General features: G+C 34.6%; 2 protein-coding genes across 4 annotated transcripts in view; both read left to right on the top strand.

Moving 5' to 3' along the window:
* The first annotated feature begins 371 nt into the window (after positions 1-371).
* Positions 372-8,185, top strand: LOC130046381 (multiple epidermal growth factor-like domains protein 10). The gene is made up of 6 exons (XM_056152255.1): positions 372-549; positions 731-789; positions 4,617-4,763; positions 6,034-6,160; positions 6,352-6,398; positions 6,493-8,185. Exons 1-6 carry the CDS (start codon positions 461-463, stop codon positions 7,023-7,025), a joined length of 1,002 nt encoding a protein of 333 aa, XP_056008230.1. The 5' UTR covers positions 372-460; the 3' UTR covers positions 7,026-8,185.
* Positions 8,186-11,711: 3,526 nt separating this feature from the next.
* Positions 11,712-21,339, top strand: part of LOC125665527 (multiple epidermal growth factor-like domains protein 10) — a 14,867-nt gene continuing 5,239 nt past the window's right edge. Inside the window, exons 1-5 of one of the 3 annotated variants that reach the window (XR_008799443.1) lie at positions 11,712-11,897; positions 12,083-12,141; positions 15,994-16,052; positions 19,882-20,028; positions 21,311-21,339. The exon at positions 21,311-21,339 is cut by the window's right edge and continues 86 nt beyond it. Coding sequence is in view for 2 of the 3 variants with exons in the window: in XM_056152253.1 (XP_056008228.1) it covers positions 11,797-11,897; positions 12,083-12,141; positions 19,882-20,028; positions 21,311-21,339 (336 nt within the window). In the remaining variant the exon portion in view is untranslated. Of the gene's footprint in view, positions 11,898-12,082; positions 12,142-15,706; positions 15,810-15,993; positions 16,053-19,881; positions 20,029-21,310 lie in introns of those variants that run through there. The other 2 variants (XM_056152253.1, XM_056152254.1) reach the window with 2 other exon arrangements.

The raw sequence follows: 21,339 nt of genomic DNA on the forward strand, positions 1-21,339 counted from the left end.
AATAATGACAACTTTCTTTCATATGTCGATTCGATATATCCCCGTGAGCTCGAAATAAAAGACACCAGAGAGTCGTCAACTTCTGCTTCAGACATAGATATTTTATTGAAAGTAGACATTAACGGCAAACTGACAACTCAACTGTATGACAAACGCGATGATTTCAGTTTCTCCATCGTCAACTTCCCATATTTATGTAGCAATATTCATTATCACCTGTATATGGTGTTTATATCTGTTAACTGATCCGATACGCAAGAGCTTGTTCTATGTATAGTCAAAACAGACCTAAGTAAACGAGGAAATATACAAAGTTCAAAGAGCCTGATAGGCATATATATGTTATGGAAATGAGCACTTATTAATACTTTACTAATAATAAAATCATACTGTACATGATAAGGTATAACCAATCATCTGTGTTTTTATACGGGACTATTTCTCACTCGGTATTTTCAACATGACATGCAAAGGAGTATTCTCAGTAATGTATTTCATCAGTTTTGTCCCTATATCATCCTTCGCTAACAGTGCTATTTGTGAAAATAAGTGAGTATAGAAATGCGGTGACATGTTAGAAAACGCAATTCAAAGTTTAATCAGAGTTAAATGGATTAATGACACACTAGTTGTTGAATTGTTTTACAATCTATAAAGAAGAGTTACTATGAAAACATCTGACTAGTCGGTCTATTTCATACTAATAATGATTATTTATATTTCTTTTCAGGAAAACCGGAAAAAACGAGTGCTGTCATAATTATAGAAATGTTTCTGGCACGTGCGAAGGTAATTAATTCACTAGTATTAGATCACAGTCATTTTCATGATATATATTATTAGTTGCACAGTTAGTTAGTGACCTCATACGCCTCGCTCGATGCGGGTTTTCTTTTCACAACATATAATTTTCCGTATCAGATCACTAACTAACTGTGTAATGAATTTATCATGTCGAAGACCTCTAACTATATATATATGGGTGTCTATATCATACAACTTAGTTAAATGTCTTTATATAAAAGATTCGTTCACGGCTGCAAGTCGAACCCAACAATAAATTACTAGCTCAATACGGATTTTTCTCGCATGATACGGGTTTTTCACGGCGTCATGTGACCAAAATCTGACCAATTAGATTTCAAAAATTTTCTCTGCGACGTGATAAATATGTATAGGTACATATATGTATATATCGTCACTGTACACACAGGAATCTGTACAAAATACGTTTCTATCCTCGAAACCTTGTATATGAATTCGTTGCCCAATTAATTCTAAAACCGTGTATGTACAAAAAAAAAAAAAACCCGAACATAATAAACTCTAACAAGCTTACATAAGAACGCAAGTTAATTGAAATGTGTGTAAGGAATATATTTTTGGTTTATTTCACAATTGAAAGATTTTGATTTATTCATTACACATTCATTGTGAGAATTACTCAGTGAAACTTAACGTGTAAGAATACTAGTATAATCAAACTTTGAATGTCTATTTTCAATTTCAATCTTCGTAAAATTATTGGAAATCCCTAAAGAGACTGTTACTTGTGTTGATGTCAATGAAGAAGAATGGGTGGTACAATTATGTAGACCATTCCACTTGAATTGCATGACAAATGTCCAGGAATCGGATTTTGAAAACATTCATTACATAAGGGATGGGTAATGCATCTAAATATAATTGAATTACAATAATTACACTGACCTCAAAATTAAAGTGTCTTTTGTGTAACATTTTCTATCATAAAAGTGAAAGGGGCATTTTCCAGAAGAGCCAAATCTATTTATTACATGAAGGTTGTTTTCAGAAACAACAGCTAGATCAATGATTTTTGAACGACGCTGTTGCATTCAATTCACACTTCAATTCCAAATACCACCCCGCTGGTCTGAAGGTAGAGCGTTCGCCCCCTCCTGCAGAGGGTCGGGGTTGGAATCCCGGCCGCGACAGACCTAATTAGTTAAAATAGGTAGTGACAGTTCCATCGCAAAGTGTTCGGCATCCGGTGTGAATGTCACGAGTCCTCGGAAAGGGCTTTGAAATGATGGATGTCCCGTGTCACAGTAGGTGTGGCACGCTGAACAATCCTCACTGCTCAATGGTCGAGCATATGCCTAAATTTCAAGTCCTTCATCTCTATTGGTGTATGAGTGAAAAATTGTCGAAAGGGACGTTAAACAAGACACAATTTCAGATTGAATTCAAATTTCACCAAAACTGCCAAAATGACTGTAACGTTTCCCTACTTTAAGAGAACAACTAATTTAACAATTAGCACTGAACAAAACCAAAGAAAGCAATGAGAGGTGAAGATAACGAACAGTGATCAATCTCGTAACTCCTATAAGCAATACAAAGTAGATTTTTGAGCTCTATAATTCTTGATTAGCTTCTAAGTTATTGTTTTCATCACGCATATCTTGTTCGCCAGTTTTTGTTACAATAAATCCTTAAATTTGAAAACCTGTGCTGGTTATTTTTTATTTATGTAACGGTCGACAGGGGATGCTTACTCCTCCAAGGCTCCTGATCCCACCTCTGGAGTGTCCAGGGGTCCGTGTTTGCCCGACTATCTATTTCGTATTGCTTGTAGGAGTTATGGGATTGATCACTTGTTCGTTATCTTCGCCATTTATTGAAAAACTTATACGCGAGAAGAAGAAAGCTCTTGCGGTGGCCTTCAATTCGACATTTAGATATATCGACGACGTTTTGTCTATTAATAATGATAACTTTCATTCATATGTCGATTGGATATATCCCTGTGAGCTTGAAATAAAAGACACCACAGAGTCGTACACTTCTGCTTCACCCACCTAGATATTTTATTGAAAGTAGACATTAACGGCAAACTGAAAACTCCACTGTATGACAAACAGGATGATTTCAGCTTCTCCATCATCAACTTCCCATATTTATGTAGCAATATTCCATTATCACTTGCATATGGTGTTTATATCTCTCAACTGATTCGATATGCAAGAGCTTGTTCTGCGTATAGTCAGGTCAGTTTTTAAATCGAGGCAAGCTACCGACAGGGGTTTCAACAGTTTTGATTGAAGTCAGCGTTTCGCAAATTCTATGGTCGTTAATCGATCTAGTTCGTCAATACAACCTATCATTGGGTCAAATGCTGTCTGACGTGTTTCATACCGATTGCTAGGCCGTTCTTGGCACACTAATTTTGACCACCGATAACTCCATTTACCTGATCAGGATATAGGACTCACGGTGGGTGTGACCGGTCCACAGGGAATGCTTACTCCTCCTAGGAACCTGATGCCATCTCTGATATGTCCAGTTGTCCGTGTTTGCCAAACTATCTATTTTGTATTGCTTATAGGAGTTATGAAAATGATCTCTGTTCGTTATCTTCACCTTTCCTTTAGATGAGTTGCGTAAGTGCTACAACCACATGGTAGGATCCTAACGAGGCGTCGTTACCTTTGGTCGGCCAGTTTGTTAGTAGCTTGCCTCGATTTAAAAACTGACCATACGCAGAATCAGTTGACAGATGTAAACACCTTATCCAGGTGATAATGCAATATTGCTACATATTAAAATACGGGAAGTTATTATTAGAATATATATAAAATATTAGATTTTTTTTCAAGATTTCTGTAAAACCCGTTCGGTCATCATTGAAGGCAATTCTACAGGTCAGCGGTACTTTGTTCTGCAAACTGTGGGTGTGTCGATTGTCTGCCAACACAATCTATATTCTCAACAAGGCAATGCCCAGTGTGGTGCAGTGTGTAGTAGATTATATTCAAATGCGATGTTCATATATTACTTTGGTCCAAGGACATGTTCGATCAATGCATTAGAACTTTCCCACTGTGATTATATCCGCTTTTCGTCATGGACCTCTAGAAGAGAGGTAAAACATCCCTAAAGGCAAATAAATCTTGAAACAAATCCTATGTATGCAAAAGTTATACGGTATCACGTCTGATGCACCAGATGCGCATTTCGACAAACAATGTCTTTTCGGTGATACTCAAGCCGAAATATTAGACACCCGAAATATCAATCAAGTTGTAAGAGCTAAAAATAAAACTAGAGTGCCACAACTGGAGCCAAATTTGCCCAAGGATAAGAGCTATGCATGAGGGAGATAATCCTTAATTTTGAAATGAATTTGTAAATTTCATTCCAGTAATTAAATATACATCCGTATCTTCAAGATAGTAACGAAGTACTAACTACTGGGCTGTCTAAGAATTCGAGGAGAAACAAATGCTAATAGGGGACATATAGGAAAATTTTAATTCCTACAACCTCTTCACTATTGACATTTTGCTAAAGTGACGACTTAATGAAATAACACATATCACCGCAAATTGGAAGTTGAATTTCCTTTCTTTGTCAGTGTATTGACGCAATATACCCCATGTATCCTCAAAAGGTGATAACAAAATAGGTACAATACATTAAAACTCCAGAGTTTTTACTGTTTTTTTTAAATTAATATTTGATACAATGAACTTATCGTATTTGTCTTGATGATGCTGGAAAAGGTTCTGATGGTACGATTCCATGTTTATCTACCTTTATTTTTACGATTAAAACCATGGAGTGTGCTTTAAGCTATATATTTTAATGTACAGCTTGTGTTGGGTCCTGGGGAAGGGGATGTGGACAAGACTGTGAGTTTGGATTCTTCGGACAGTTTTGTGAGGAGAAGTGTAGCTGCAGTCAGAATCAAATATGCAACCCAGTCAGTGGATGTGTGAATGTCATCGATTTCACGACAGGTAAATAATTCTAATCTAATACATCGATATCACGACAGGTAAATAATTCTAATCTAATACAACGATATCACGACAGGTAAATAATTCTAATCTAATACATCGATATCAGGACAGGTAAATAATTAGAATCTAATACATCGATATCGTGACAGGTAAATAATTCCAATCTAATACACACATCAATAATCAAGCCTTTTGATTGGTTAATAAGCTGGCCATTCACAGGTTTCCATTTTGATAAACGTGGGTTTTTCTCGACTCTGATTGGGTCTACAACTGCGACTGCGCTTTCTCAAAAATAACAAATGCACTCCATTATGCAGGCAATTAGAAAACCAAAGTCTTCAATTATTTGACGTGGGTATAACAACTATACGGGATAGGAATCTAGATCAGTTTTCAAAGCCTATAACTTTCAATCTATCATGATATGATCTGAAGCTCATACCATGTGTCCTTGAACATACATTTTTGGTGTGTCAATGTTCATTATATAAAGCGTCTAGTTAAAATTGAGTTTGGAAGATCTGACGTTTTTTTTATGTATCATTTGTTTATCATATAAAGGGTCTAGTCAAAATTGAACATGGAGTATGCGACATTTCTGGTTTTTCAGTTGTCTATTATAAAACGACTTGTTAAATTTGATGTGGAATGTGTGTTTTTAATGTTTGCTTATCAAATTGCACAAACGTTAAACCAAATATGGATATTTTGTTTTGCATACGATGCATTCCTAGGCGTTTGTTCTAGGGAATGGACTTTAAAATATGGAGGCTTTCGACAGGAAAAATATTCTGAGCTCATAATTATACGGATTACGCATTCATTTTCCTAAAGAAATATCGATGTGTAATCTCTTGAAATTTTACTCAAATACTCTACAAACTGAATAAAAGTGCTAAGAACTGTTCTGTAAAATTCATGAGTAAAAGTCAAGAGTTTGCACATCGATATATTCATTGAAAATAATGTCTAATCCTACAATGTCCAAATTTAATTTACAAATATTGATAAATTTAAATCAGATCACGCAGAAGTAAGACCAAAAAAAAAAAAAATCAACATTATTAAGTTTTAATAACAATCTTTCTTTCACCACCGGACATAACTACATGTAACAAGTGACATTCTACCATGATATGTGTAAAAAAAAATGTATTCAATTCCTTAATACACTTCCGTTACAATATATGCCTAAGCTGTAGATCTTTCTTATTGAATTAAGAATCACAAACTTGTTTATTCATAAAACGAACGTTACTTTAAGAACCAAGTACAGAATCTGATCAGAATGAAGCTGGTGAAGCGCTGAATTTACAAACAATCATCACAACTGTGGGTGGCGTGCTAGTCCTATCTTTGATCGGAACTATTTTGTTTGTGCGACTGAAACTGTGAGTGAATTTATACCACAATTAAAGTCAGTTTGTAATAGCCATAATAGCAAATGCTCGTATAGCTCATATGATAATTTGTTGATATATATATATATATATATATATATATATATATATATATATATATATATATGTACGTATATATGTATGTATAAAGGTATATATGCCAAAAAGAATCTTTTTACTAGGAAACAATATACTAATACTGGAAAGATGACATCATCAGTACCTTCAGGTATATGTATATATTTAAAACTTTGTGGTTTTTGCCTCTTTTGAAATTCTTATTTTAAACTGTTTTAAGTTTTAAAAACATATTATTTTTTCAGGCAATGAATGTACATTCCGACTTGAACAGAAAGATTGTATTTATAACGATGTTAGAGAATCACGAATGATCGATAATTCAGATCTTAGTCCGTGTAAAAAACACACTTTACCAAGAAACAGTGTGGGACACAATAAACATATGCAGCACTGGAGAAGTTTACCAAGACAACAACCTAAAGAATGGCAGAATCAGTTAACTCGTTCCAGAACTTTAGTTCCGGGACAGTATGGGCGATATAACAGATATTCAGATGACTATAACCACCTACAATTTAACAAAATGTCTACCCTACCGGATAAACCATCTGCTAGTACACGCATAAATCATTATGGCATGAGGAAGCCGAAATTTGTGAAGCCTTCATCAAAAGCCACAAAAGCTGAGGCCCGGAAATTCATTGACGAGAATCATTATGTTAATTTTACATCGGAAGAGTATCCTACCACACCTAGATCCGGAATCCCATTGAAGCCTAGGAATTGTCGTCCATATAGTTCTGTTAAATACAACAGAAAAGTAGAAATGGAATAAAAACAACGGAAACAAATATGACTATACATGAAACATCTATGTTGGTAAACTTTTCTCGAGTACAAGTCACGTGACGAGAGAAAATGTAGATTTCTTTTCCTACCATATCCCCATGAAGTCTTGTACCACCTATGATCTCAATTGTTTCCTTTCTCCCGTCTTACAATAATTGTTATTTGATATTTACTGTGAGATGTTTTTCCCATATTCAATGCTACTGTATTAATTTGCATAACATGGCCTTCATTGTTCATCATCTTTCTGCAGGCCTTCATTGTACGCCATCTTTGGCCTTTTTGTGGTTTCCATGTTATGTTTTGTCTTTATGAGCTATTCAGTATTATGTATCATTAATCAGTATCATGTAACAGTATTATGTACCATTAATCAGTATCATGTAACAGTATTATGTACCATTAATCAGTATCATGTAACAGTATTATGTACCATTAAACAGTATCTTGTAACAGTATTATGTATCATTAATCAGTATCATGTAACAGTATTATGTACCATTAATCAGTATCATGTAACAGTATTATGTATCATTAATCAGTATCATGTAACAGTATTATGTACCATTTATCAGTATCATGTAACAGTATTATGTATCATTAATCAGTATCATGTAACAGTATTATGTATCATTAATCAGTATCAATATAACAGTATTATGTATCATTAATCAGTATCATGTAACAGTATCATGTAACAGTATTATGTATCATTAATCAGTATCATGTAACAGTATTATGTAGCATTAATCAGTATCATGTAACAGTATTATGTATCATTAATCAGTATCATGTAACAGTATTATGTATCATTAATCAGTATCATGTAACAGTATTATGTATCATTAATCAGTATCGATGTAACAGTATTATGTACCATTAATCAGTATCATGTAACAGTATTATGTACCATTAATCAGTATCATATAACAGTATTATGTATCATTAATCAGTATCATGTAACAGTATTATGTGTCATTAATCAGTATCATGTAACAGTATTATGTACCATTAATCAGTATCATGTAACAGTATTATGTAGCATTAATCAGTATCATATAACAGTATTATGTATCATTAATCAGTATCATGTAACAGTATTATGTATCATTAATCAGTATCATGTAACAGTATTATGTACCATTAATCAGTATCATGTAACAGTATTATGTACCATTAATCAGTATCATGTAACAGTATTATGTATCATTAATCAGTATCATGTAACAGTATTATGTATCATTAATCAGTATCATGTAACAGTATTATGTATCATTAATCAGTATCATGTAACAGTATTATGTACCATTAATCAGTATCATGTAACAGTATTTATAGGTAGGGGAACCAGTACTCATGTGTTCAAATGTTGTGACAATGTGTAATACATGTAGATTTCCTCTCGATGGTTTGTGAACTCCTATATATTGTCATATGTTATGTTCAATAAATGACATTTTCATTCTCATTCAGATTGTCTTTTTACACATGTAAATCATTTTATAGCAACAACAACCTTCAGTTTGAGTTAAGAAAAGAGGATAAGACATAAATTACCTGTAATAAATAACTGTCAAATTCTATCCTTGAATATGACTAATGTGTAAATACACAAAAGGATAAGAAACAACTTCTGTACATCTTGCAAGATGCAAGGTGAAGATAACGAACAGTGATCAATCTCATAACTCCTACAAGCAATACAAAATAGATAGTTGGGCAAACACGGACCCCTGCACACACCAGAGGTGGGATCAGGTGCCTAGGAGGAGTAAGCATCCCCTGTTGACCGGTCACACCCGCCGTGAGCCCCATATCCTGAGATCTTATCCTTTATAAATGAGTTCTTAAATTATTTTTATCATTACGTTATGACAGTTTGTTATTGTAAGAATACAAGTATCCTAAAAATCTGTATGGTCAACATCATGAGATAACTCTGTTTACGTGGTGAAAACAGGGGATGCTTAATCCTCCTAGGCTCCTGATCCCACCTCTGGCGTTTTCAGAGGCCCACATGTGGCCACCTCTCCATCTTGTATTGCTTACAGGAGTTATGAGATTCATCCCTATTCCTTATTTTCACCTTTCATTACAAGAATTATAAATATCTGTATTGTCAGCATCATCAGAATACAAAAATTATAAAAAATGTGTATGGTCGACATGAGAATACAAATAACATCAATATATAAATGTTCAACATCATGGGAATACAAGTATCATAAATATCTTGATGGTTGACATACTACAACTATTACTGTAGTGCCTTGAAATTCCTTATCTTTCTGAAATATAATAAAATGGACCATTTGTTCCAATCTTTTTCTAATAAGGAATAGAAGATTGACTACGATAAAGAAAACAATATGTAGATACTATGTTGTACAATATATAAGATTTCAAGTTTTAAAATATGATATCACCAACTGAGAATATAGAGATGATAACATTTCATGAAATAGAAATTAATGCACGACTTATTGAAAAGTAAACACATTAAAAATGTGTCATTTACATATGGCATGCGTTGTAGTTTTCTTTACATGTTTGAACTGACAATTGCCCTTGTTTAGATTGATTGATTAAATATTGTTTAACGTCTCTCCCGAGAATCTTTCACTCATATGGAGACTACACCAATGCCAGTTAAGAGCTGCAAAATGTAGGCCTATGCTCGGCGCTTACGGCCTTTGAGCAGGGAGGGATCTTTATCGTGCCACACCTGCTGTGACACGGGACCTCGGTTTTTGCGGTCTCATCCGAAGGACCACTAGCGAAGATGCCGAAGGACCCCCCATTTAGTCGCCTCTTACGACAAGCAAGGGGTACTGAGGACCTATTCTAACCCGGGTCCCCACGGAATGCCCTTGTTCAGATACATGTAAAACACTTTGAGGAAAGACGTACATCAAAATAACATTATATCAAAACAACTTTTTAAAAATTGACAGTTACTGTGATTATTTGAGAAACATCAGTGAAGTAAAAATAAACAGCACAAGAACACTACAAGAATCATCATCTCGTGCAAATACGGTGCGTTGTACAATTTAGGTTGACATAAAAATCCTTTCTGATAAAATTGGAAATCAGAAATTTAAATGCAATGGTAAAATCAAATCCAATACTTTACACCGGCCTCTAAAATATCTTCCTAACCTTACCGTATTTTACAATTTACCATGAGCCAAACCATTCACTAATTGAGATAGTTCTTTACGTTCAACAACATTACTACAGAGAGTGTTCACTTGCACAACACCCAATGTTTAAGATTCGATTCCAAAACAAGCCACAGTTTCTGAATGGGTCGCATTAGAGTTATTGATGTTCTTTTCATCTTCACAACACACAGAATACCGTTGGAGTCAGTTTGTATTGAAAGTACCCTTCCCGGGTTACAATTGTTTTGTGAGGTATTTGAATGATATGAAATCCCCAACGTGTAAGTGTCGTGCAGGTTTCAACCATCACTGCCTTTTCTGGAGAAGCGACAAATAGTCCTTAGTCTAACTTAAGTGCCATTCAGGTTTCAAGTATAACTTTTCTTTTCTGAAAAAGCGGAAATATTCCCTGTTCTAACTTAAGACCTCTTGTCAGTATGCATCTTAACCACTGGACCACCACGGTATGTGAATCACGCGAGGATAAGAAATAAACATTGTAGAACAAGTGTAGTTCATTTCTGTAAATTATCAGAAGAAGAAATTGTGAAGACTTTAATTAATATCATTTTCCAACAATTTTGAGATAAAAAAAAATCGAGAAGCAAAGATCTTCCTTGTAGAATACATTTGTCCTTTATATGAACCAAGTGGTTATGGAAATTAATCGTATTTGAAATATCATAGTTCAAACATACTTATACTATCATGTCAAATTTTGTGGTAATCCTCTCAGATCGGTCATTGCCATAAGAGTGCGGTTCTAAAAGGTTTGCTGCACTGAGAAATGTTGCTGTATAAAGTCTGATTTTGTGAGAGGGTCGAAGGTTGATGAGTTATAAGTAATATACAGATGGAAAATGAGATTTATTTCATACACAGTAATAATTTATAATATGATAGCCTGTAGCGCCGTATCTCTCACCGTATGTTATGAAACCAAGACTAATATTCTGATTTATTTCTAATCAATAAGATAAAATAAATTCCTCTTTATATACCAAGAATCAGTAAACACAAAAGTAACATTTACACACTGTACCTTTAGCTTGTAGTAACCTTACCTGTAGATATCAGTACATTTGTTACTTGAAATATGACTGCCACAAAAAGAAGTTATCAATGATTTCCTTTATTTTCCCAGTTCTAGAATTTGTACCCATAACAATGTTCTTTTATTGAGGAAACAAAAGTTTAAATCAGTTGCCATGGTTACACACAAAGAACTTCTAGGCTATTAACATTATACTTTTGTATGTTTTATGAACAATTATCTCTTGTGTGTATAATTATCTCTAAAATAGTGACGAATCCCGTCTTTGCAACAGTTTAACAAAAAGATGTAAGGATATATAGAAGTTTAAATCATAATGAATAACAATTACATAGTAAACAGACCTTTGCTTTTTCTACACTCAATAAATGAACAAGGAAGTATAGAGTTGAAAAAACCTGTTAGGCATATAGGGATGTTATGGAAATTAGCACTTATTAATACTTTACTGATATTAAAATTGTACTTTATATAATAATGTATAACAAATCATCTGTGTTTTTATACGGGACTATTTGTCACTCGGCATATACAGCATGGCATGCAAAGGAATATTCTCAGTAATATATTTCACCAGTTTTGTTCCTATATCATCCTTCGCTAACAGTGCTATAAAAGGTGCTATTTGTGAGAATAAGTGAGTATAGAAACGCGGTGATATGTTAGAAAACGCAATTCAAGGTTTGATAATTAGAGTTAAATGGATTAATGACACACTAGTTGTTGAATCGTTTTACAATTTATAAAGAAGAGTTACTATGAAAACATCTGACTAGACGGCCTATTTCATACTAAATAGTGATTATTTATATTTCTTTTCAGGAAAACCGGAAAAAACGAGTGCTGTTATAATCATAGAAATGTTTCTGGCACTTGCGAAGGTATTTAATTCACTAGTATTAAAACATGATTGTGACGTAAACCTTTTGTTTGAATTGTCTATTCTATAGGTTATTGTTGTGCTAACTCCATAAACGGTCCATTAAGTTACCTGTAAGTGCCTATTCGTTTTGAATACCTGTCCATTCCTTTAAGAATGGACAGTGTTTTTCAATCAGATTGGATAATTACAGCAAACAGAATGGACACTGCCAGGTAAAGATTGGAATGTATCCAAGGGAAAAAAGGGGATGCTTACTCCTCCTAGGCACCTGATCCCACCTCTGGTGTGTCCAGGGGTCCGTGTTTGCCAAACTATCTATTTTGTATTGCTTGTAGGAGTTATGAAATTGATTACTGTTCGTTATCTTCACCTTGCATTTACGTGTCCTCAAAACTTGAACTCGAAGGAAACATTGCCAGATTTGATTTCACTAGTGATATTTTCAGTCCCTAGTACTTTCACTGGTTTCTCTTCATCTGTATTTTGAGTGTCACTACTTTTAACATTCCCTTGGATACCGTGATATTGCTGATGTCTCACTCATCACTCATTTTCAAAATATCTCCTTTTGATGTAAATCCAAATGAATTCCGGCCCAAGATATTTTTCCTGTTTTGCTGCGAAGTTGCAAACTATGATATAGCCCACCTCGCATTTCCTTCTGTTTTCTTTGATAGCCCTTTCTTCAGTAAATCATCTAATTCATCTTGATTCAGCGGTTTAAGAAAGCGCTCAATGTTTGCAATATCCTGGGCAGCATTGGTAAGATCCTCATCACAAATGTCCGAAAATGAAACCACCTTCAGGTCGAAGTTTGCCTTATTTTGTATTTTACTATTTTTCGTTTCTACGTCCAAAATTTCAATTAATATATCATCAGTATTTTGCGTATCTTCAGTTTCCTTGAATTTTGACTGAGTTAAAAAACCACTTTCTCAATCAGAGGAGGACATGCTTATCTTACATAGGAGAACTTTCAATTGATTCAGAAACATTACATACTTGTATAAGTATTTACCAAATTCCACCTGTAAGTGTCCACAGACAAAGGCTTTTGTTATGTAGCATAATGCAACACAATAGCCATTAAATAAAATGTTGAGCACCCTTAACTTAACTGTGGCTATCTATTCTGTAAACAACGAACTTATTATTGCATGTATGCTACCTGGAACAATTCTGAATACAAGACATGTTTTCTATATTTTGTTTATTTGATTCCACCATACAAAAAGAAAATCAGGTTTGAAGTAGGAGAAAGGCTTTAAACTGTCCATTCTGTGAGAGAAAGAACTAATCTCGGGCCTACGCCCTTTCTCCTTTACTTAGATCACAATCATTTTCATGATATATATTATTAGTTGCACAGTTAGTTAGTGACTTCATACGCTTCGCCTCGCCCGATATGGTTTTTTTTTCACATCTATTTTTCCGTTTCAGGTCACTAACTAACTGTGCAATGAATGTATCACGTCGAAGACCTCTAAATGTATATCTGGGGGTCTATATCATACAACTCGCACGATACGTTTTTTTTTCACGGCGTCATGTGACCAAGATCTGACCAAATATATTTCAATAATTTTGTCTGAGACGTGATGAATATATGTTCATACATATATGTATCTGCAAAAAATGCTTTTCTATCCTCAAAATGAATTTGTTGCCCAATTAATTCTAAAACCTTGTATGTAAAAAACAAAAACAAACCCCGAACAATAAAACTCCAACAAGCTTACATAAGGACGCAAGTTAATTGAAATGTGTGTAAGGAATACATTTTTGGTTTATTTTACCATTGAAACATTTTGATTTATTCATTACACATTCATTGTGAGAATTACTCAATGAAACTTAACGTGTAAGAATACTAGTATAATCAAACTTTGAATGTCTATTTTCAAATTCAATCTTCGTAAAATTATTGGAAATCCTTAAAGAGACTGTTACTTGTGTTGATGTCAATGAAGAAGAATGGGTGGTACAATTATGCACATGTACAGTTGTGTATGTGTGATAGACCATTCCACTTGAATTGCATGACAAATGTACAGAAAATATGAAATAATCGAATTTTGAAAATATTCATTACATAAGGGAAGTGTAATGCATCTAAATATAAATGAATTATAATAATTACACTGATCTCAAAATTAAAGTGTCTTCTGTTTAACATTTTGTATCATAAAAGTGAAAGGGGTATTTTTCCAGAAGAGCAAAATCTTTTTATTACACGAAGGTTGTTTTCAGAAACAACAGCTAGATCAATAGTTTTTGAACGACCCGTTCCATTCAATTCACACTTCAATTCCAAATACGACCCCGGTAAAGGTAGAGCGTTGGCCTCTCCTGGAGAAGGTCGTGGTTCGAATCCTGGCCGAGACAGACCTAAGTAGTTAAAATAGGTAGTGGCAGTTCCATCGCCAAGCACTCGGCATCAGGTGTGGATGTCACGGGTCCTTGGAAAGGTCCTTAACACGGATGTCCCGTGTCACAGTAGATGTGACACGCTCAAGAATCCTCACTGCTCAATGGTCGAGGATATGCCTAAATTTCAAGCCGGTATTGGTGCATGAGTGAAAAATTCTCGAGAGGGACGTTATACAAGACACAATTCCAATTTGAATTCACCAAAACTGCCAAAATGACTGTAACGTTTCCGTACTTTAAGGGGACAACTAGCTCAACAATTAGCACTGAACAAAAACCAATGAAAGCAATGAAAGGTGAAGATAAAGAACGGTGATCAATCGCAAAACTCCTATAAGCAATACAAAGTAGATATTTGAGCTTTATAAATCTTGATTAGCTTCTAAGTTATTGTTTTCATCACGCATCTCTTGTTCGCCAGTTTTGTTAGAATATATCTCTAAATTTGAAAACGTGTGCTGGTTATTTTTTTTAATTTATTTAACGGTCGACAGGGGATGCTTACTCCTAGTAGCCACATGATCCCACCTCTGGTGTTTGCCAGACTATCTATATCTTATAGGAGTTAGGAGATTGATCACATATTCGTTATCTTTGCGAATCATTCAAGAACTTATACACGAGAAGGAGAAATCTCTTGCTTCTTCAATTCGACATTTAAATATATTGACGACGTTTTGTCTATTAATAATGATAACTTTCATTCAGATGTCGATTCGATATATCAGCGTGAGCTCGAAATAAAAGACACCAGAGAGTCGTCAACTTTTGCTTCAACCATAAATATTTTATTGAAAGTAGACATTAACGGCAAACTGACAACTCAACTGTATGACAAACGGGATGATTTCAGTTTCTCCATCGTCAACTTCCCATATTTATGTAGCAATATTCATTATCAACTGTATATGGTGTTTATATCTGTTAACTAATCCGATACGCAAGAGCTTGTTCTATGTATAGTCAAAACAGACCTAAGTAAACGAGGAAATATACAAAGTTCAAAATCCTGATAGGCATATAGGGATGTTATGGAAATTAGCACTTTTTAATACTTTACTGATACTAAAATTATACAGTATATGATAAGGTATAACCAATCATCTGTGTTTTTATACCGGACTATTCGTCACTCGGTATTTTCAACATGACATGCAAAGAAGTATTCTCAGTATTGTATTTCATCAGTTTCGTCCCTATATCATCCTTCGCTAACAGTACTATTTGTGAAAATAAGTGAGTATAGAAATGCGGTGACATGTTAGAAAACGCAATTCAAAGTTTAATCAGAGTTAAATGGATTAATGACACACTGTAGTTGTCGAATCGTTTTACAATCTATAAAGAAGAGTTACTATGAAAACATCTGACTAGTCGGTCTATTTCATACTAAATAGTCATTATTTATATTTCTTTTCAGCAAAACGGGAAAAAACGAGTGCTGTCATAATTATAGAAATGTTTCTGGCACGTGCGAAGGTAATTAATTCACTAGTATTAGATCACAGTCATTTTCATGATATATATTATTAGTTGCACAGTTAGTTAGTGACCTCATACGCCTCGCTCGATGCGGGTTTTCTTTTCACAACATATAATTTTCCGTATCAGATCACTAACTAACTGTGTAATGAATTTATCATGTCGAAGACTTCTAACTATATATATATATGGGTGTCTATATCATACAACTTAGTTTAATGTCTTTATATAAAAGATTCGTTCACGGCTGCAAGTCGAACCCAACAATAAATTACTAGCTCAATACGGATTTTTCTCGCATGATACGGGTTTTTCACGGCGTCATGTGACCAAAATCTGACCAATTAGATTTCAAAAATGTTCTCTGCGACTGATAAATATGTATACATACATATATGTATATATCGTCACTGTACACACAGGAATCTGTACAAAATACGTTTCTATCCTCGAAGCCTTGTATATGAATTCGTTGCCCAATTAATTCTAAAACCGTGTATGTACAAAAAAAAAAAAAAAAAAAAAAACGAACATAAAAAACTCTAACATGCTTACATAAGAACGCAAGTTAATTGAAATGTGTGTAAGGAATACATTTTTGGTTTATTTCACAATTGAAACATTTTGATTTATTCATTACACATTCATTGTGAGAATTACTCAGTGAAACTTAACGTGTAAGAATACTAGTATAATCAAACTTTGAATGTCTATTTTCAATTTCAATCTTCGTAAAATTATTGGAAATCCTTAAAGAGACTGTTACTTGTGTTGATGTCAATGAATAAGAATGGGTGGTACAATTATGTAGACCATTCCACTTGAATTGCATGACAAATGTCCAGGAATCGGATTTTGAAAACATTCATTACATAAGGGATGGGTAATGCATCTAAATATAATTGAATTACAATAATTACACTGACCTCAAAATTAAAGTGTCTTTTGTGTAACATTTTGTATCATAAAAGTGAAAGGGACATTTTCCAGAAGAGCCAAATCTTTTTATTACATGAAGGTTGTTTTCAGAAACAACAGCTAGATCAATGATTTTTGAACGACGCCGTTGCATTCAATTCACACTTCAATTCCAAATACCACCCCGCTGGTCTAAAGGTAGAACGGTCGCCCCTCCTGCAGAGGGTCGGGGTTGGAATCCCGGCCGCGACAGACCTAATTAGTTAAAATAGGTAGTGACAGTTCCATCGCAAAGCGCTCAGCATCCGGTGTGAATGTCACGAGTCCTCGGAAAGGGCTTTGAAATGATGGATGTCCCGTGTCACAGTAGGTGTGGCACGCTGAACAATCCTCACTGCTCAATGGTCGAGCATATGCCTAAATTTCAAGCCCTTCATCGGTATTGGTGTATGAGTGAAAAATTCTCGAAAGGGACGTTAAACAAGACACAATTTCAGATTGAATTCAAATTTCACCAAAACTGCCAAAATGACTGTAACGTTTCCCTACTTTAAGGGAACAACTAACTTAACAATTAGCACTGAACAAAACCAAAGAAAGCAATGAAAGGTGAAGATAACGAACGATGATCAATCTCGTAACTCCTATAAGCAATACAAAGTAGATTTTTGAGCTCTATAATTCTTGATTAGCTTCTAAGTTATTGTTTTCATCACGCATATCTTGTTCGCCAGTTTTTGTTACAATAAATCCTTAAATTTGAAAACCTGTGCTGGTTTTATTTTATTTATGTAACGGTCGACAGGGGATGCTTACTCCTCCAAGGTACCTGATCCCACCTCTGGAGTGTCCAGGGGTCCGTGTTTGCCCGACTATCTATTTCGTATTGCTTGTAGGAATTATGGGATTGATCACTTGTTCGTTATCTTCGCCATTTATTGAAAAACTTATACGCGAGAAGAAGAAAGCTCTTGCTGTGGCCTTCAATTCAACATTTAGATATATCGACGACGTTTTGTCTATTAATAATGATAACTTTCATTCATATGTCGATTGGATATATCCCTGTGAGCTTGAAATAAAAGACACCACAGATTCGTACACTTCTACTTCACACCTAGATATTTTATTGAAAGTAGACATTAACGGCAAACTGAAAACTCCACTGTATGACAAACAGGATGATTTCAGCTTCTCCATCATCAACTTCCCATATTTATGTAGCAATATTGCATTATCACTTGCATATGGTGTTTATATCTCTCAACTGATTCGATATGCAAGAGCTTGTTCTGCGTATAGTCAGGTCAGTTTTTAAATCGAGGCAAGCTACTGACAGGGGTTTCAACAGTTTCGATTGAAGTCAGCGTTTCGCAAATTGTATGGTCGTTAATCGATCTAGTTCGTCAATACAACCTATCATTGGGTCAAATGCTGTCTGACGTGTTTCATACCGATTGCTAGGCCGTTCTTGGCACATTAATTTTGACCACCGATAACTCCATTTACCTGATCAGGATATAGGACTCACGGTGGGTGTGACCGGTTCACAGGGGATGCTTACTCCTCCTAGGAACCTGATCCCACCTCTGATATGTCCAGTTGTCCGTGTTTGCCAAACTATCTATTTTGTATTGCTTATAGGGGTTATGAAAATGATCTCTGTTCGTTATCTTCACCTTTCCTTTAGATGAGTTGCGTAAGTGCTACAACCACATGGTAGGATCCTAACGAGGCGTCGTTACCTTTGGTCGGCCAGTTTGTTAGTAGCTTGCCTCGATTTAAAAACTGACCATACGCAGAATCAGTTGACAGATGTAAACACCTTATCCAGGTGATAATGCAATATTGCTACATATTAAAAAACGGGAAGTTATTATTAGAATATATATAAAACATTATTTTTTTTTCAAGATTTCTGTAAAACCCGTTCGGTCATCATTGAAGGCAATTCTACAGGTCAGCGGTACTTTGTTCTGCAAACTGTGGGTGTGTCGATTGTCTGCCAACACAATCTATATTCTCAACAAGGCAATGCCCAGTGTGGTGCAGTGTGTAGTAGATTATATTCACAATGCGATGTTCGTATATTACTTTGGTCCAAGGACATGTTCGATCAATGCATTGGAACTTTCCCACTGTGATTATATCCGCTTTTCGTCATGGACCTCTAGAAGAGAGGTAAAACATCCCTAAAGGCAAATAAATCTTGAAACAAATCCTATGTATGCAAAAGTTATACGGTATCACGTCTGATGCACCAGATGCGCATTTCGACAAACAATGTCTTTTCGGTGATACTCAAGCCGAAATATTAGACACCCGAAATATCAATCAAGTTGTAAGAGCTAAAAATAAAACTAGAGTGCCACAACGGGAGCCAAATTTGCCCAAGGATAAGAGCTATGCATGAGGGAGATAATCCTTAATTTTGAAATGAATTTGTAAATTTCATTCCAGTAATTAAATATACATCCGTATCTTCAAGCTAGTGACGAAGTACTTAGCTATTGGGCTGTCTAAGAATTCAAGGAGAAACAAATGCTAACAGGGGACATATAGGAAAATTTTAATTCCTACAACCTCTTCACTATTGACATTTTGCTAAAGTGACGACTTAATGAAATAACAAATATCACCGCAAATTGGAAGTTGAATTTCCTTTCTTTGTCAGTGTATTGACGCAATATACCCCATGTATCCGCAAAAGGTGATAACAAAATAGGTACAATACATTAAAACTCCAGAGTTTTTACTGTTTTTTTAAAATTAATATTTGATACATGAACTTATCGTATTTGTCTTGATAATGCTGGAAAAGGTTCTGATGGTACGATTCCATGTTTATCTACCTTTATTTTACGATTGAAACCATGGAGTGTGCTTTAAGCTATATATTTTTGTACAGCTTGTGTTGGGTCCTGGGGAAGGGGATGTGAACAAGACTGTGAGTTTGGATTCTTCGGACAGTTTTGTAAGGAGAAGTGTAGCTGCAGTCAGAATCAAATATGCAACCCAGTCAGTGGATGTGTGAATGTCATCGATTTCACGACAGGTAAATAATTCTAATCTAATACATCGATATCACGACAGGTAAATAATTCTAATCTAATACAACGATATCACGACAGGTAAATAATTCTAATCTAATACATCGATATCAGGACAGGTAAATAATTATAATTTAATTCATCGATATCGTGACAGGTAAATAATTCCAATCTAATACACACATCAATAATCAAGCCTTTTGATTGGTTAATAAGCTGGCCATTCACAGGTTTCCATTTTGATAAACGTGGGTTTTTCTCGACTCTGATTGGGTCTATAACTGCGACTGCGCTTTCTCAAAAAAAACAAATCCACTCCATTATGTAGGCAATTAGAAAACCAAAGTCTTCAATTATTTGACGTGGGTATAACAACTATACGGGATACGAATCTAGATCAGTTTCAAAGCCTATAACTTTCAATCTATCATGATATGATCTGAAGCTCATACCATGTGTCCTTGAACATACATTTTTGGTGTGTCAATGTTCATTATATAAAGCGTCTAGTTAAAATTGAGTTTGGAAGATCTGACGTTTTTTTTATGTATCATTTGTTTATCATATAAAGGGTCTAGTCAAAATTGAACATGGAGTATGCGACATTTCTGGTTTTTCAGTTGTCTATTATAAAACGACTTGTTAAATTTGATGTGGAATGTGTGTTTTTAATGTTTGCTTATCAAATTGCACAAACGTTAAACCAAATATGGATATTTTGTTTTGCATACGATGCATTCCTAGGCGTTTGTTCTAGGGAATGGACTTTAAAATATGGAGGCTTTCGACAGGAAAAATATTCTGAGCTCATAATTATACGGATTACGCATTCATTTTCCTAAAGAAATATCGATGTGTAATCTCTTGAATTTTACTCACATACTCTACAAACTGAATAAAAGTGCTAAGAACTGTTCTGTAAAATTCGTGAGTAAAAGTCAAGAGTTTGCACATCGATATATTCATTGAAAATAATGTCTAATCCTACAATGTCCAAATCTAATTTACAAATATTGATAAATTTAAATCAGATCACGCAGAAGTAAGACCAAAAAAAAAAAAAAATCAACATTATTAAGTTTTAATAACAATCTTTCTTTCACCACCGGACATAACTACATGTAACAAGTGACATTCTACCATGATATGTGTGTAAAAAAAATGTATTGAATTCCTTAATACACTTTCGTTACAATATATGCCTAAGCTGTAGATCTTTCTCATTGAATTAAGAATCACAAACTTGTTTATTCATAAAACGAACGTTACTTTCACAACCAAGTACAGAATCTGATCAGAATGAAGCTGGTGAAGCG

The sequence above is a fragment of the Ostrea edulis genome, chromosome 10 (genome assembly GCF_947568905.1).
Source record: "Ostrea edulis chromosome 10, xbOstEdul1.1, whole genome shotgun sequence".
In the NCBI taxonomy this organism is placed as follows: domain Eukaryota; kingdom Metazoa; phylum Mollusca; class Bivalvia; order Ostreida; family Ostreidae; genus Ostrea; species Ostrea edulis.